This window comes from Phoca vitulina, unplaced genomic scaffold, assembly GCF_004348235.1.
Source record: "Phoca vitulina isolate PV1807 unplaced genomic scaffold, GSC_HSeal_1.0 scaffold79, whole genome shotgun sequence".
NCBI classification, from domain to species: Eukaryota; Metazoa; Chordata; class Mammalia; order Carnivora; family Phocidae; genus Phoca; species Phoca vitulina.
In genome coordinates, this window is record NW_022589782.1 from 3,876,631 (window position 1) to 3,891,053 (window position 14,423).

General features: G+C 61.0%; 1 protein-coding gene across 1 annotated transcript in view; it reads right to left on the minus strand.

The window, feature by feature from the left end:
• Positions 1-14,423, minus strand: part of TNRC18 (trinucleotide repeat containing 18) — an 84,141-nt gene that overhangs the window by 42,054 nt on the left and 27,664 nt on the right. Inside the window, exons 6-11 of the mRNA XM_032394045.1 lie at positions 9,764-9,866; positions 9,256-9,461; positions 8,693-8,839; positions 7,990-8,180; positions 6,239-6,668; positions 3,905-4,903 (exon numbers count right to left, since the gene is read on the minus strand). Of these exons, the coding sequence (XP_032249936.1) occupies positions 3,905-4,903; positions 6,239-6,668; positions 7,990-8,180; positions 8,693-8,839; positions 9,256-9,461; positions 9,764-9,866 (2,076 nt within the window). The remainder of the gene's footprint in view (positions 1-3,904; positions 4,904-6,238; positions 6,669-7,989; positions 8,181-8,692; positions 8,840-9,255; positions 9,462-9,763; positions 9,867-14,423) is intronic.

Below are 14,423 nucleotides of genomic sequence, written 5' to 3' on the forward strand. Positions count from 1 at the left end.
CACAAAGTCGCCGAGAGTGGCCAAGCGCCAGCAGAGGTACTTTCTAGAGTGTGCCTCTTTCTGCTTTTCTGCCTTTTAAATTTTCCATGAAGAATATGCATGGTTTTCATTTTCAGAAAAAAAGGAGCCCGGATTAAGTTTCATAAACTGTAAAAGTAATATGAGAACTCAAAAAATACAAACCAGGCAGAAAGGTGTAAAGAAACGAAAACCTTCCCCACCCCAGCAGAGCCGCCCCGGCCCCCGGAGGGGCCACGGCTGACATTCTGGTACAGGGCCCTGCAAACAGTCGCCCGTGACGTCCATGGATATCCTTTATAAATAGGGAAACGGCAGCAACCCACACACACGGAATCACACTTCGCCTCTTTTCACACAGTCCCGCGTAACGAAGCTCTACCACATGTTATTAGCTTGAACCTTATAAAAACTGCCATTTCTGCAGGTCAAAAACACCAAAATATTAGCAATTTTATGTGGCTAACCCCAGTAACAGCTGCCTAGAATTCTCTTGCAGTGCTGAGTTTTAATCTATCTAAATAATCCTCTACTAACGACATTTTGGTCATTTCTAAACTTTTTATTTTTTTGGTAGTGGGTGGACAGGCACACAGTCAGGACACACGTGTTTTAGAATTCCTATGTGTGTGATTAACTTGATCAAGGTATGTGCATTTCTCTGATAAATATTCCAGCCACCCTTCAGAAAGGGCGCGCCAACTGAGAATCTCAGCAGTGGCTCATGGGAGCCCACCTCCTCTCCAGTCTCTCCCGAAGTAAAAGGAGTTTTGATTTTTTTTTAACTGGTGTTTTCCTGGTGATCTAACATGCAATCAGTTTTTGTGAATGTACCTGACGTACTGGTTTTTCACATGTACCTGAGAAGAAAAGTATATTCTTTACCACCGATCGTGCAGTTCCATAAAATCAACGTCAGTGATTATCTCGCACAGATCAGGGCTTCCCAACCTTGGCGCCTTCCACAGTGCAGTCAGCTCATCCTCTGCCACAGGGGCAGCTGTCCTGGGCATGCGCTGGAGGAGTGGTGTAGTGGCATCTCCTATCTTTACCCACTAGATGTCAGCAGTACTCCCCCAAGCAGTGACAAACCAGCCGTGTCACTGCCGACTGAGAGCTACGGGTTTTGCTCTTCCATATCCTTACAGAAACTGAGGCTGCAAAGCGGTGAACCCCATCAGCTCACAAGGGGCTGGTATGAGACTGAATGAAGCATGTGGCCCACCCCAAGGTGAGGTGGTGTTTGTGACGGGAGCCCTGGCTAACTAATACACCAGCCTGTGGATGTACCAACACGGAGGTGACCCGTGGGGAAGCTCTAAGCACGACCTGGGGCCTTTTGCAGAGGACTGAGGCTCAGCATCCCCATCAGCAGCTGCTGGGAAGAGAAGAGGGCCACCAGGACCTCCCTCACCCCTACAGCGCACACACCCCTACACACCAGCACTTCCCAAGTGCACTTGCTAGCCCAGGGTCACAGATCCAGCCCTGGGCCACACCTCCACTGCAGAAACCAGCTGCAGGTCACAAAACCTACCCCCCCACCCCCACTGCTTCCTGGAAAGTCTGCTCTTCAGGGGTTCAGGCCAGGAGCCCTGGAGTCGCTCTTACACCCACAGAGAAGTCTGGCAGAGCCCACTGGCTGCACCTTAACCTCCACTCAGAATCCTCTCGCTCCTCACCTCCACCTGCCCCCCCTCCACCCCAGACCCAGAGCCTCCTCCTGGGTCTCCCTGCATCCACGCTTGCCCCGGCAACAGTTGTCCACACAGCCCCCAAAATGACTCTATTTAAGTCTGATCCTATCACTGCAACTCCAAATCCTCTTCCAGGAGTGCCCAGGGGCCCACCCCCTCCCCATCCCACCAACCTCCTCGAAGCCACCACTCTCCTCCTCCCACTCTGCTCTACCCCCAGCCTCCTTTCCCTTGTTCCAATGTGCCACACACAGTGCCACACACACTATTCACCTCAGGGCCTTTGCACCTGCTGTTCCGTCAGCCTGGAACGCTTTCCCCAGAAGAGTTCCTCCCTGGCCTTCCTCAGGTCACTTTATCAAGAAGGCCTTCCCTGGCTGCCTCGTCTCCACCCTGACCCCTTCCCACTGTTTCCACCTACTACTGCCTGTCACCACCCAACAATGCCGAGGGCTGCACGTGGACGGCCTTGTCCAGAAACAGTGCCGGGCACACAGTTAAATGAGGGCAAGTAGGACCCCCAAACCGAAAATGAGGCAGGGGTGTAAAAAGGAGCAAGGGTGGGCAGCAGTCCCCAAACCAGGGAACCCATCCTTAGCCCCTCCTTCCCAGATGCGGCTGGCCCTCTGCAGCCCCCACGGAAAACCCAGGATTCAAGGGGGTTTTCATTTTTTTCTGAAAAATAATTTTTTGTATAAAACTGTTTAAATGAGAAAGAAGTCGTCATGAACTTTAGAATAACAAGAACCAAACAAGAGACCCCTGTGGGGGAGTGGGCAGCACCTGTCCAAGCTTCTGGGGGGGCCACATAACCGTGGCAATAAATAAGCCTTGAAAATGTGGCCTTGGTTCTGACCTAGCAATTCCACCCCTGGGAATATACCTCCAGGAAAATCAGAGGTGTGGCCAAGGATTTTTCTTCAGGCGTAATCATCACATTACTTACAACAGCAAAACAAAACAAAAAGGCAGCGCCTGACAATCTAGGACTAGCTCACTGAAGGCTGGGGCCTCCACTAGCTGGAAAACTCGACTGTCCCTAAAAAAACTTGTAAAGTCACACAGCTTTGAAAAATATTTCATAAAGAATATGCTAAGTGAAAAGGGCAGCTCACAGAACATTGTTTACAAAACGATCTTAATTTTAGAAGTGTATGTGTGTAGAAAAAGTTCTAGAAAATGCACCAAAACACTGGCAGCACTATTATTACCGCCCTGACAGCTGTCGCCGGGGCCCCTCCCTCCTTCGTGCCAGTTCTGGGCCGAGCGTGGGGTGGTGAGGCTTGCCTGGCCCACAGCCCCTTCTGCACACATTTCTTGGCACCCTGAGTTGTTTCTGTGTTGAACACCAGTGGGTTTGTGCCCAGCCCAGAATTCGCTACCCTTCTACTGAAAGGACCCGTTTCCTTCTGAGGGCTACCCCTCCCTGCCCCCCCCCCAGAGCGGACAGCCCCATGAGGGGCGGTGAACAATCAGCCTGTTCCTTCCCACCTCCCCGGCCGCACAGTTTGCTTCTGCAGAAAGCATGAACCCCAGGGAGCCAATGAAAATGAATCAAAGTACGTTTGCCAGAGCTACCAGGAAAGAGGTGGCCTCTTTTGAGAGTCGGCTGAATTGGGCAGGCCTGTGGGCCTGCGAGGAAGTGTTGGTGACCCCCATGAGGGCAGTGGGCCTGCCGTGAATGAGGCCAACAGAGAGAAAAGTGGAGCAGGTGGAGAGAGAGATGGGGAAGGGGGTACAAAAGAAACTCCTGATGACTTGAAACGCCCAGATCCAGCCACACCTGAAACTCACTACCTAATGACCGCCGTACTTAGGTTCCAAGAGCCAATCAATTTCCCGCACCTTTTTCTAAGCCAGTTCAAAGGAGAGTTCCTGTCCCCTGCAACCCAAAGAATGGTGCCAATACAAAACCCCGCACTGACAGACAAGGAGAAACGTCACCACTACAACACCCACAGACCGGCTGCACGGCAACATGAATGTGCTCTGAACGCTACTAAACTGTAACCAGTTGAAATGGTAAATTTCATTATGTGTATTTTGCCTCAACTTTAAAAAAAGAAAAAAAAAAAAAGGACACGCATAAACCACATCCTGGGGATTTTCAAATTAAAACTTTCAAATTTAAATTCTTATGAAAAAAACACAGAAAATGCCACCGACACCAAGCACCCCTCGTGGCTCACCTCCCACCTCCTGGCTCCTCTTTTCCAGCTCCAGCTCGGCGATTTCGCTCAGCAGGGTGATGCCGTGCAGGAAGCTGTGCTCCAGGACCAGGCTCTGCGCCGCCTCCAGCTTCTCCAGGGCCTGGGCTCCGGTGCCCGGGGACGGCAGGGGCCTGGCCTGAGGCAGCTCCGCAGCCGCCGCCAGGGCGTTCATGCCAGCCAGCGGGTCCTCCAGGCCAGGCGGCAACTGGTCGGAGCCTTCCTCCTCCAGGAAGCAGGGGCCGCTGGGCACACGTGCGGCCTCCCGGGCCTCCAGACTCAGGCCCTCTCCCTCCCCGGCAGCCACATCACAGTCTGCCGACTCCAGGCCGGCCCGGGGCTCGCTCGGGGCCGCCTGGGCTAGGCCCTCCTCGGGCACTGCCTCCGCCGCGGGCACGGCCATGGGCATATCGACGGGCACCTCCACGGGCTCCTCCTTGGCCTCGACCAGGGTCTCTGGCGTCAGCCGCGCCCCCAGGTCCGGGGCGGCTGTGCATGGTTCTGTCCGGCCCGGTGAATCGACCCGCGCTTCGGCCCCCTCCGCGAAGTCCGGGCCCCCAGGGGGCTCCACGGCCCCCTGCCCGCCGGCGCTCAGCGCCTGGGCCTCCAGCAGACCGCCTCCACAGCCAGCCGCGGGGCTTGGGGCCGCCAGGGCCTCCTCGGGGGGCAGTGTCAGAGGCGACTCCAAGGAGGGCAGCTCGGCGGGCCCTTCGTCCATGTCCTCCACCTCGGCCTTCACCTCCCGTTCTGCCAGTGGCTCTTGGTCTGGGCCCTCTCGCAGAGGCTCCGGGATCTTGGAGGGGGACAAGCGGATGGGCTTGTCTTCAGGCGAGAGCGCCAGGCGCTCGGGCCCGTCGGCCGGCAGTGGCACGTCGGGGGCCAGGCCATCGGCGTCGGCGGCCGCTGTGGGTTGCAGCAGGAACGGGTAGGGCCTCCCGTAGTGCGGCGGCAGCGCTTGAAACGGGTACCTGGGTGGGATATCTGCCAAGGACACGGAGAGTCAGCAGGGGCCCCTTCACCTGTCACGTCTGATCCCCCATGGCCCCATCCACACCCACGCACCCACCAGCCACGACGGAGGCCCATGGCCACCCTCTCGTCCCGGCCAGCCTACAGAGCTGCGACCTCTTCCAGGCGGCGTCTGAAGACCCCTGGGGCCTTTCGGCACGTCCCGGGGACAGAGAGAAAAGTCAGCCACCATCCTGGCCCCGAGGGGCTTCAGATCTCAAAGGCAGAAACCATAACCGGCTTGCTTTCTTTCTTTCTCTAGCCCCCGACCCCGCAGCACCCAGCACGAGGCTGGCCCAGAAGCAAATGCTCAGTACCGCCAGTGGTCTTCACCCAGCCGGGGCATCTCTGGTCCTCCATTCCCGCCCCATCACATTAAGGCAGAGGTGGGGCATCCAGGTTGTTCAAGAAGTAATAGTAATGCAGTGCTGCCCTTCCCCCCACTTTCCTAAACTCCCACCCTCAGAGTGTAATCTCCCAAGAGCACGATGGTGTGCGGGCGGATCTCTGCAGTGCTCCCAGTGCTCCACAGGAACCTGCTGACCAGGGGGTGACGGGTGCACGCAACAGCCCCCGGGACCAGACACGTGCTCAGTGTCGGACATGAGCATGGCATCAAATCTCCCCGGGGAGGGGCAGCCACTTGCCCCAAGATCACATAGCATTCTGGTGGCAGAATGTGAATTTGAACTCACATCCTCCCAAGCATGCTCTCACACTCTTAACAGCCACCAGGGAGGAGGGACGCCATTAAGGCGACCTGCTGCACGTCCCACTGACACAGGCCGGGGGGGGGGGTGCCCAAAATGGGGGAGTCCCATGCTGTTATCGCTGTGACAACTCAGCATGTCCCGTGAGCCAGCCATGTGCCTTACGGTTCTTACTTTGCTTAACCCTCAGAACGAGTCCTTTGGAAATAGTTTTTTTTTCCTTTAAGTAGCTTCCACGCCCAGCATGGAGCCCAACGTGGGGCTTGAACTCGTGAGGCTGAGATCAAGAGTCAGATGCTTAACAGCCTGAGCCACCGGGCGCCCCCTGAGGGCGGTTCTAATGTAACGCCCATTTCCCTGCCCCTGCCCCTGAGGCGGGGCCTGAGAGAGGCCGTGGCTGACCCACATGCCCCTGCGTTCATTCCAGAGCCTGGTGGCAGGCCCGATGCACAGCAGGTACCCAGCAGAGACAGAGGAAGGAAGGAAGGGCCAGACAAACGGAGGGTCAATGCTCCGGCGGGGGGCAGCTCCGCCAGAGCCAGAGCCGAGTCCAGTCTGGGCAGCACGCGGCCCCCAGGGGTCTGAGCCGCACTCCTACCCGAGAACAAGGCCTGGAAGGGGCTGGGGGCTTCCTTCTCCAGCTCCAAGTCCTTCTTCTCCACGACGTTCTCGGGTGCTTCCTCCTTGCGGGTGATGCCAGCAGTGGGCGGCGGGGAGGCGGGCGGCGGGCTGCTGGGGTGGGAGCTGGGCGTGGCGGGGTAGGCGTACGTGGGCGCCTTGGACACATCCTCCAGTTTCTGGATGACTTTGGCCTTCAGGGCAGCCACAGGGGAAGCGCGGGGAGATGGCGGCGGGCTCATGGCCTTGCCGTAGGCGCCCGTGGGGCCGGCGGCCAGGCCGGGGGGCTTCCGAGGCAGCAGCCCAGGGCCCGCGGCAGCCAGGCCGGCCTTGCCTGCAGCCTCCAGGCTCCGCTTGCTCACCTTCTCCTCCATCTCCACCCGATGTTCCTGGGCCTTCAGCCGCTCCTGCTGGGGAGGGGGCCGCCAGGCAGGGTCAACACAGCAGGAACCATCACCCAGCACCTGCCCTATCCCCGGGGTCCCCTCAAGCGGGGTCCAGGGTGCAGGCTGCCCACCCTCCCAGCCTGCTATGGACATTCCACCATGACCCGCGTGTAACAACCACAGCGTTCCTTGTGGAACCCCAGATGGGGCTGCGGGGGTGGGGGGGGCCTGCAGTTCAGACCCTGGCCCTGCTGGGAGCCTCGCAGTCAGGACAGGGAAGGCAGGGCAGAGGCATAAGGCTCCTGATGATGGAGCCACCCCACTCCCCACACTATGATGGCATTAGAATACCTACATTCACGGAAAACTCACTACCTACTGAGTGCTCTCCTGCCTTATCACCTTTGGGTCTCAAAATGCCTGGGGGGGGGGGCCCCTCCCTCCATTTGTTGCTTTTTGGGGCAAGGGGGGGGGGCGGCTGGGGGACAGCCAGGGCTCAGGGGGCTGGGGGGGGGGGGGGGGGGGCCAGGGAGCCAGGCCATCAACAGAGAAAACACACTGGGAAGAAATGCTCCCAGCACCAGCCACTCTCCTGATTACTCAATCTCACTGAACAATCCTGATGACGCAGAATTACTACCATCTCCACTTTCCCAACGAGGAAACCGAAGTGAAGTGAAGTCATATACCCAAGGGCACAGAGCCAGGTATGCCAGAGCTGAGGTTCAAACCCCGGGCCCTGCCTGCTGCCTGGGCCACCTCAGCCGACTCCTCTGGAGTGGCCACTACACAAAGGAAAAGGGACAAGGCCAAGCAGAGGACAGATGTCCTAGAACGCCTGCAAGGAGGCAGGAGGGCTGCGGGCTTTTGGGAGTACACCCACACAGGGAACCCCTCGTGTCTCCCATCTTACGGGATCAGTCCACGTGGCGGTCAGAGGCCAGCCCCGGCCTGAAAAGGGAGCCGGGACGCGGAGCAGGCAGCCCGGCCAGCAGGCTCGAGGAGGAGGTCAGGCTGGGCTCAGGAAACAGCCGGAGCTCTGGCATCTCTTCAGCGTCCTATGCAAACTTCCCCAGTCCAGCAGGCGGCCTCTCCTGCCTCGGTTTCCCTGCTGCTCCCCGCACCCTGCCCCTGCCAGCCTCCATCCGCCTCTGGGCCTTGCTCACATTGTTCCCTCTGCCCGAAGGGCTTGTCCGTGGTCTACTGTTTCGGGCCTGTGGGCAGATGCTCCCCCCTCCAGCTGGCCCTCCCTGACCACCAGCCCCTGCCACCTCTTCTCCCTCACAGTTCGTAACTGCTGAGGTTCTGCCTCTGGTCCCCCTGCGGCCGCCCCCCCCCCACTCACCACGAGCTGGGCGCTCCTCTGCAGCTCCAGGGCCTGGGCCGCCTGCTGCTGCAAGTACAGGAGCTCCTGCTGCCGGAGGAAGCGCTGCTGGGAGAAGAGCTGCAGCTGCTGGGCGTGGTGCAGGGGGCCGCGGCCCGGCGGGTACAGGGCGGCCCAGAGCGGCGGCGCCGTGGCCCGCTCCATCAGCTCCGCTAGGGGCAGGACGCACAGTGAGGCTGCACCCGCCGCCCAGCGCCCCCGTCGGCCCACTCCAGAGGCGGGGCAGGGCTGGCCCGGGCCTCCCTCTGCACCCACCTCCCGGGCCCAGGGGACAAGGGCCCCCGTGCACACCCCAGGTGGGATGTCCCAGGACCCTTACAGCGGGAGCGTGCCGACACGGAGACTCCAAGCCCTTCCTCCCCCCACACCCAGTGGGCTGCCAAGTGGACTCCCGAGGGATGGGAGACGCCAGGGTGGGGGGTCCGGGCCCCAGGAAAGCCTGCACTGGCTCTGGGTAGGAGCTCATCAAAAGAAAAATCCCGATGGCTTTATGACACGGGGAAACCACGGACATCAGAACATCCTCGAAGCCCCGGTCTGCCTCCTACTCCCTTATCCTGGCCGGACACCCCCCACCCCCCAAAGAAGGCCCCTGGCATCTGGGTCAGTCTCTCCAGGTGAGGCTGCCACGGCCACTGCCCCCCACCCAAAGGCCACCACTTACCAAAGTGAGGCAGGTGATCGCTGGGAATGACCACCAGCTGCCCTGACTGGGGGTCCCTCACGAACTGGTAGGCCGACGGCAGGGAGCCCCCCAGGCCAGGTGGGAAGGCAGGTGCCATGCCCTGGTGCAGAGGTGGTGGGCCCAAGCCTAGGAGAGATCCAGGCCTGCGTCAAATGCCAGAGGCCGGGGGCCCAGGCCCACCCCCTTTCTGTCCGCTCCCCAGACCCCACCTCCTGAGGCCTCCATGCAGGAAGCCGAGGGCTGACAAGCTGCAAGCATGTCCACAGCCACCCACCCCTGGGCACCACCTCCAAATGGGCTCAGCAGAGGGACCCCCACAAGGAGGGTGTCGTAGTAACCGCCCTCTTCAGACACACAGGGGAGCTGAAGTGTGCGGAGAGGAAGCGAGGAAGACAAAGGGAGACAGCAGCCAGCTCTGGGCGTGGGTCCCACAGTCCTGCCCCGGCACCAGCCACCAGCCCTGAGCTCCAGGCAAGAAACACGTCAGGCCCACTCTATCCTCAACCACCAGATAAGGGCGAAGTCGCCCACCCCACACTTACCATAGGGGTGTCCAGCGAGCCACATGGACGTGCTGCCCGAGCGGGGCAGCCAGGGGTGAGTGGCCAGGTGGGCTGCGGGGTCGGCAGACCAGCGCCCGGAGCCTGCCAGTGATGGGCCACCAGTCACCATGAGGTTGGGGTTCAGGCCGTTAGCAGCGCAGCTGGTGGGGTGCAAGCGGGCCAGGTCAGCCAGCTCCTTACTTTCTCTGGAAGGGAAACAGGCATTGGCAGCAGCCCCGTGGGCCCAGGGGATGTGGGAGAGAAGGGGTGTCACCCTGAATACCCAGCAGACACCCAGCATAAAGAGGAACCCGCTCTGGCTCAGAAAAGAAGGGCCCCAAGGGCCTCCTGCAGGAGGGGGGACGCACACTCGCTGGAGAGGGGCTGTGGGGCCATCTGGCCTAGGATCAGGGTCATGGGCCAGGGTGGCTCCCGCTCTCAGGACGAGAGGCCGCGCGCCCACGTAGGGTCATCCCGCCCCGGCCCCGGGTGGCCCCCAAGCCCTCACCTGAGCAGCTTCTCCTGGTCTCGGTCCAGCCGCGCCCCCAACAGCCGCTCCTCCCGGTGCCTGGTCCTCTCGTCCCCACAGTCACCATCGGCTCGGCTGTGCCCTGAGGGGAGCGGGCAGGCGGTGAGCCCCCAGCCCCCGGCCCCAGCAAGCCCCCCGCCTGGCCAGACGTCCTCGGCACCAGGCCCCCCCACGGCCCGCAGAGGGCCTATCTGTAACTCGCACGGGGAGCCCCCACCAGCGCAGCAAGCCAAACGCTGGGGGCGGGGTGGGTAGGACGGAGGGGAAGCCCCCAGCCAAAAGAGCGGCACAGCCAGACCCAGGTCCCAGGGAATCAGCCGCCACCCTCAAGCGCCACTGAGGTCCCATCACGGTTCTGGCTGCTGCAGACATACGGCTCATCTCTCTAAAATCGAGACGGGAAAATAAAACCAGAGAAAACACGATCCACGTGGGGATGAGTGCAAAATGTGGGAGCTGCCACTGGGGCTCCCCCATCCCTGCCCTGGTGCCCAGCATGCACCACCCACCCAGGCTGGGACCGCTGTACCGCCCATGAGCTGCCTGGCCCCCCGAGACCCCTCAGAGCACAGGAGGCGGGTCCCCGAGCCCAGCCTGGCACTCAGCCATTGAACTAAAGGGGGTTGGGGGGGCAGGAGCCTGTGGAGGGCACCCACCAACTGCTCTGTCTCCCCTCGCCCTGCCACCTTCCTCCAGCTCCTGCCCCAGCCCCTCTTCCTCAGTGAGCCAGAACTCGGGACACGTGTGGCAGCCCGGTGGCCAGGCTGGGGCACGGGAGGCAGAAGCACCTGAGGCTCTCCTCAAAAGAGAAACGCACTGGGGCTGGGGCTCTCTCACCCGCATCCTGGGAGACCCAGCGGCACTGGGAGGTGTGCTCGGGAAGGAAGCCACTCCCAGCCCCCCCCCCCCCCCCCCCCCCCCCCCACCGGGCCCCCCCCGCGGCCCGGGGGGGGGGGCGCGGGAGGGGAGCCCCCCCCCCCCCCCCCCCCCCCCCCGGCATGCAGGTCTGACCACTGTGCAGGAGACAAGGGGTCCAGCAGCGGCCCCCCCCACTCGTGGCCCTCGTGGGCAAGGACCCCACTTGGAATGCTGCCATCGGGCATCTCCCCTTTTCTCCCCTCTGCACCCCCAAAACCAGAGCTAGCAAAGAACAGAGCCCCCAGGAGAGGCTCAGGGGTCTAAGGGCTTCTCCCTGTCCTTTCAGGAAGGCGGAAGCCTGTCAGCCCCAAGACGAAGGGCAGGAGCCCCGAGAGAGGGCACGGCGGCGACCCAAGCCCACGTGCCCATGGACCGAGTCCAAAGGGGGACAGCCAGCAGCCTAGCACTGGGGAGAGGGCACGTCCCAGAGGCGGCTGGAGACACTGGGACAGCGAGAGCACCGGGAGGACGGCCCGGAAGTTCCAGAGGTGGGCCAGGCCGACGGGAAGCGCAGGGAGCATTCAGTGGAGCAATGTCAACAACGGGGGCATCCAGCGGCCAGGCCGGAGTGAGGGCGGGCAAGAGAGCGCATGGCTTCACAGCCTGCCCCTGTGGGACACCGAGGTACATCCCCGGCCGCCCGCTACATCATTCATGCAGGCCGCGCTCGGCAAACGCACCGAGCAGACGTCGTGTACGCCAGCTCAGTCTCTGCAAGCCCTCCCTGCCCGTGCCAGGCAGGGGAGAGGCCCTCAGTGGGAGAGCAATGCCACGGCCAGGTTGGGGTGAGACCCAGCCAGCGTGCCCCTGGCCTCCGGTGTCAATGTGGTTCCTATATCCAAAGGGACCCTGAGCCCCCCTGGCCACTTCACGAAGGACTGGAAGGGGCCCTGTTCAGGGATCCCCCGGGTAGTGAGGTCCAGAAGGGCAGCCTGGGCTTCAGGCAGGGCCAAAGTGTGGAGGGCCACCCGGAGTCCTGTGGCTGCGCTGGGAAATCAGCGTGTGTGCCCCAGCTTCCTTCTCCCAAAGGAGATGGCCTCGCACTCCCCGGGCCACCCTGGACTCAGGGACAGGGTTTGGCACTAATTCCTGGAGTCCCCGAAAGGGACAAGTGCCCACAGAGTAGCCTGGCTCCAAGTCCACTATCCTCTGGCCCGATGCCTCTCCATTGCCATGGCTGTGACCAACCGCTCAGGGTATCAGCGGCTTCCCATCCCAGGCCCCATCTCCCACCACAAACCTGGCTGCAGGCCCACCCATCCTGGAGCACCCAGCAGCCCCAAGGTCACTCAAGTCAAGAGCCCCAAACAGCTCCCTCCAAATTTGGCTGGTCTCTGAAGAACTGTGACATGCCCCCACTACCTCACCCCAGGCTTGGCTGGACTACAGCTCTACCCTAGACTACTCAGCCTCTCCCGACAGCTTAGCTTAAATGCCCCCTTCTCCAGGAAGCCCTCCGACCACCTCTCCTCCATCAAGCTCCCTTATTTGTCTCCCTCCCAGCGCTAACCACAACGTGCTACTATCCTGCTTGCTGCTTGTTCACCATCTGCCTCCTCCATGAGCCTATGTACCGCTCTGGTTCAAGAAGTCCCCCTCCTGGCTGTGCACCTCTTCCCTACATAACACTCGGCACAAGGGAAGCCGCTCGATAAATATGCAGGGGAATGAAGGAAGGAAAAAAAGGAGTCCTGTGGATATCTACAGGAAGAATGAGCTATGCAGCAGGAATAGCAAGTACAAAGGCCCTGGGGCAGAAGTGTGCCACATCAAGGAAACTGTGGTGGCTAGAGAGAATACTAAGCAAGAGAGGTGCTCGGGATGAAACCACAGAAGAGGTGGATACAAACTGTAGGGTCTTGGAGGCTATGGAAGGGAACGTGGTTCAGATTTTGTTCGACGTGGGAGGAGAAACCAGAGGAAGAGTGAACCAAAGGGCCCGTCACTCCTCCATGCTGAGTTCCAGGCTGGTGGGAGATCAGCTCCTCCATGAGCCAGGCATGTGGGGCCGGTCCCAGAGCCACAAGACCTCACCCCAGCCCTTCTGTGCCCGGCAGGACCCTAGATCTTCTCCATGCACTCACTCGGGGGCCATCACCCAGGAGGTGGGTCCCAGCCCTCGTCCCACTCTAGATTAGGAAACTGAGGCACAGGAAGGCAAAGCGCACTGCCCAGGTCCCAGCACTGCCTGACAAGCAGGCTTTCCTGGCTGGGATGGGCGCCTGAGCGTGTCTTCCTGCCCGCTGAGCCTCCCGCACCTCGCACACAGCGGGCACGGGACTGGTGCTCAGGAAAGGGCGGCACAGCTGTCGTCACCCATCTGCAGCCCTGCCCCCGGGACCCGGAGCCACGCGGCCACAGCCTCTCCAATCCAGGCCGAGGCCGGGACTGAGGCCTGGTTCCCACGGCCTCCGTGAACATTCGGGCACACGTGGCTGCCCCCAGCTCAGGCCGACTGAGCGCGCTCTAGGAGCGGGGGCCGTCACTGCTGCTTACACCTGCGCGACCCCAGCTCTGCCTGGGGCGACACGGGCGTAGCCCCACTGCCCCCGATGCCTCCACCACAGGGGTGACGCCAACAGGCAAGAGGAAGAGGTAGGAGCCACAGGCCTGAACCGAGTGTTCAAACTCAGCCTGCTTCTTCCAGCCCAGGGACCCTGGGCCAGTCACTTCACCGCCGCAGAGCCCACTCTCGCCACGGGGGAAGCCGTGAGAGCCACAGATCCTCCTGCGAGGGGCTGCTGGGGGCCTGCAGGCTCCCCCTAACGACCGGGTTCGCCCGTGGCCGCCCGCTGAAGGACAGCGGCTGTGCTGGGCTTCCGGGCACGCGCCACCGGTCACTGGGGCTCACGGCTGTAGGTCATGCCTGTCCTTGGTCCATTTCTGGGCCCATGTGGGCCCCCAGGGGCATTTCTCCGGAAGGATCTAGGACTCACGGACACTGTCAGCAGCTCTCAGACCCCAACACGCTGAACACGAGCAAAGACAAGGCAGGCCTGTTTACGAAGCCCCTACTATGTGCCCAGCAGCCGCATGGTCAGCGTGGACACCGGGGCCCGGAAGGTTCAGGCCTCCTGCTTAAGGTCACGTAGCTGATGAGGCAAAGGCCGGATCTGAATCCACTGACCAGAAGGCTCTCCCCAAAAGTTCAAGGAGACAGGGAAGATGGGAAGAGACCAGGAGATGCAGGCTGCTGACCAGCCCCTCGGCCAGGGGGTGCCCCCAACTCCTGCCCTCCCCCAAGGGTGCCAGTATTGGGGAAAACCACTACTTCTTATGGGAACTGCGTTAAGGAAAAGAACCCAGCTGTCTACTTTTCAATGGCTGGCAGTGACAGACCAACGCCTGAATGTCTCCTCCCAAACCCGTCGGGTCCTCCCTCCCTCCCCACACTCTGTCACACACACACCGTCACACACTGTCACTCTGAGTCACTCAGTCACACACTGTCACAGTCACACACCGTCACTTTCGTACATACTATCGGACACACTGTCACATTGTCACCATCACACAGGGTCTCTCTCACACACATTCTCTCACACACAGTCACAGTCAGGGTCAGTCACACATACTGCCACATAGAACGTCACACAGTCGCTCACACTCCTACAGTCACACACGGTCACAATGTCACTGCCAGTCACACGCACTATCATCGTCACACAGGGTCACTCTCACACGCACCTCTGTCTCACACGCAGTTCTCTCACACACCCAT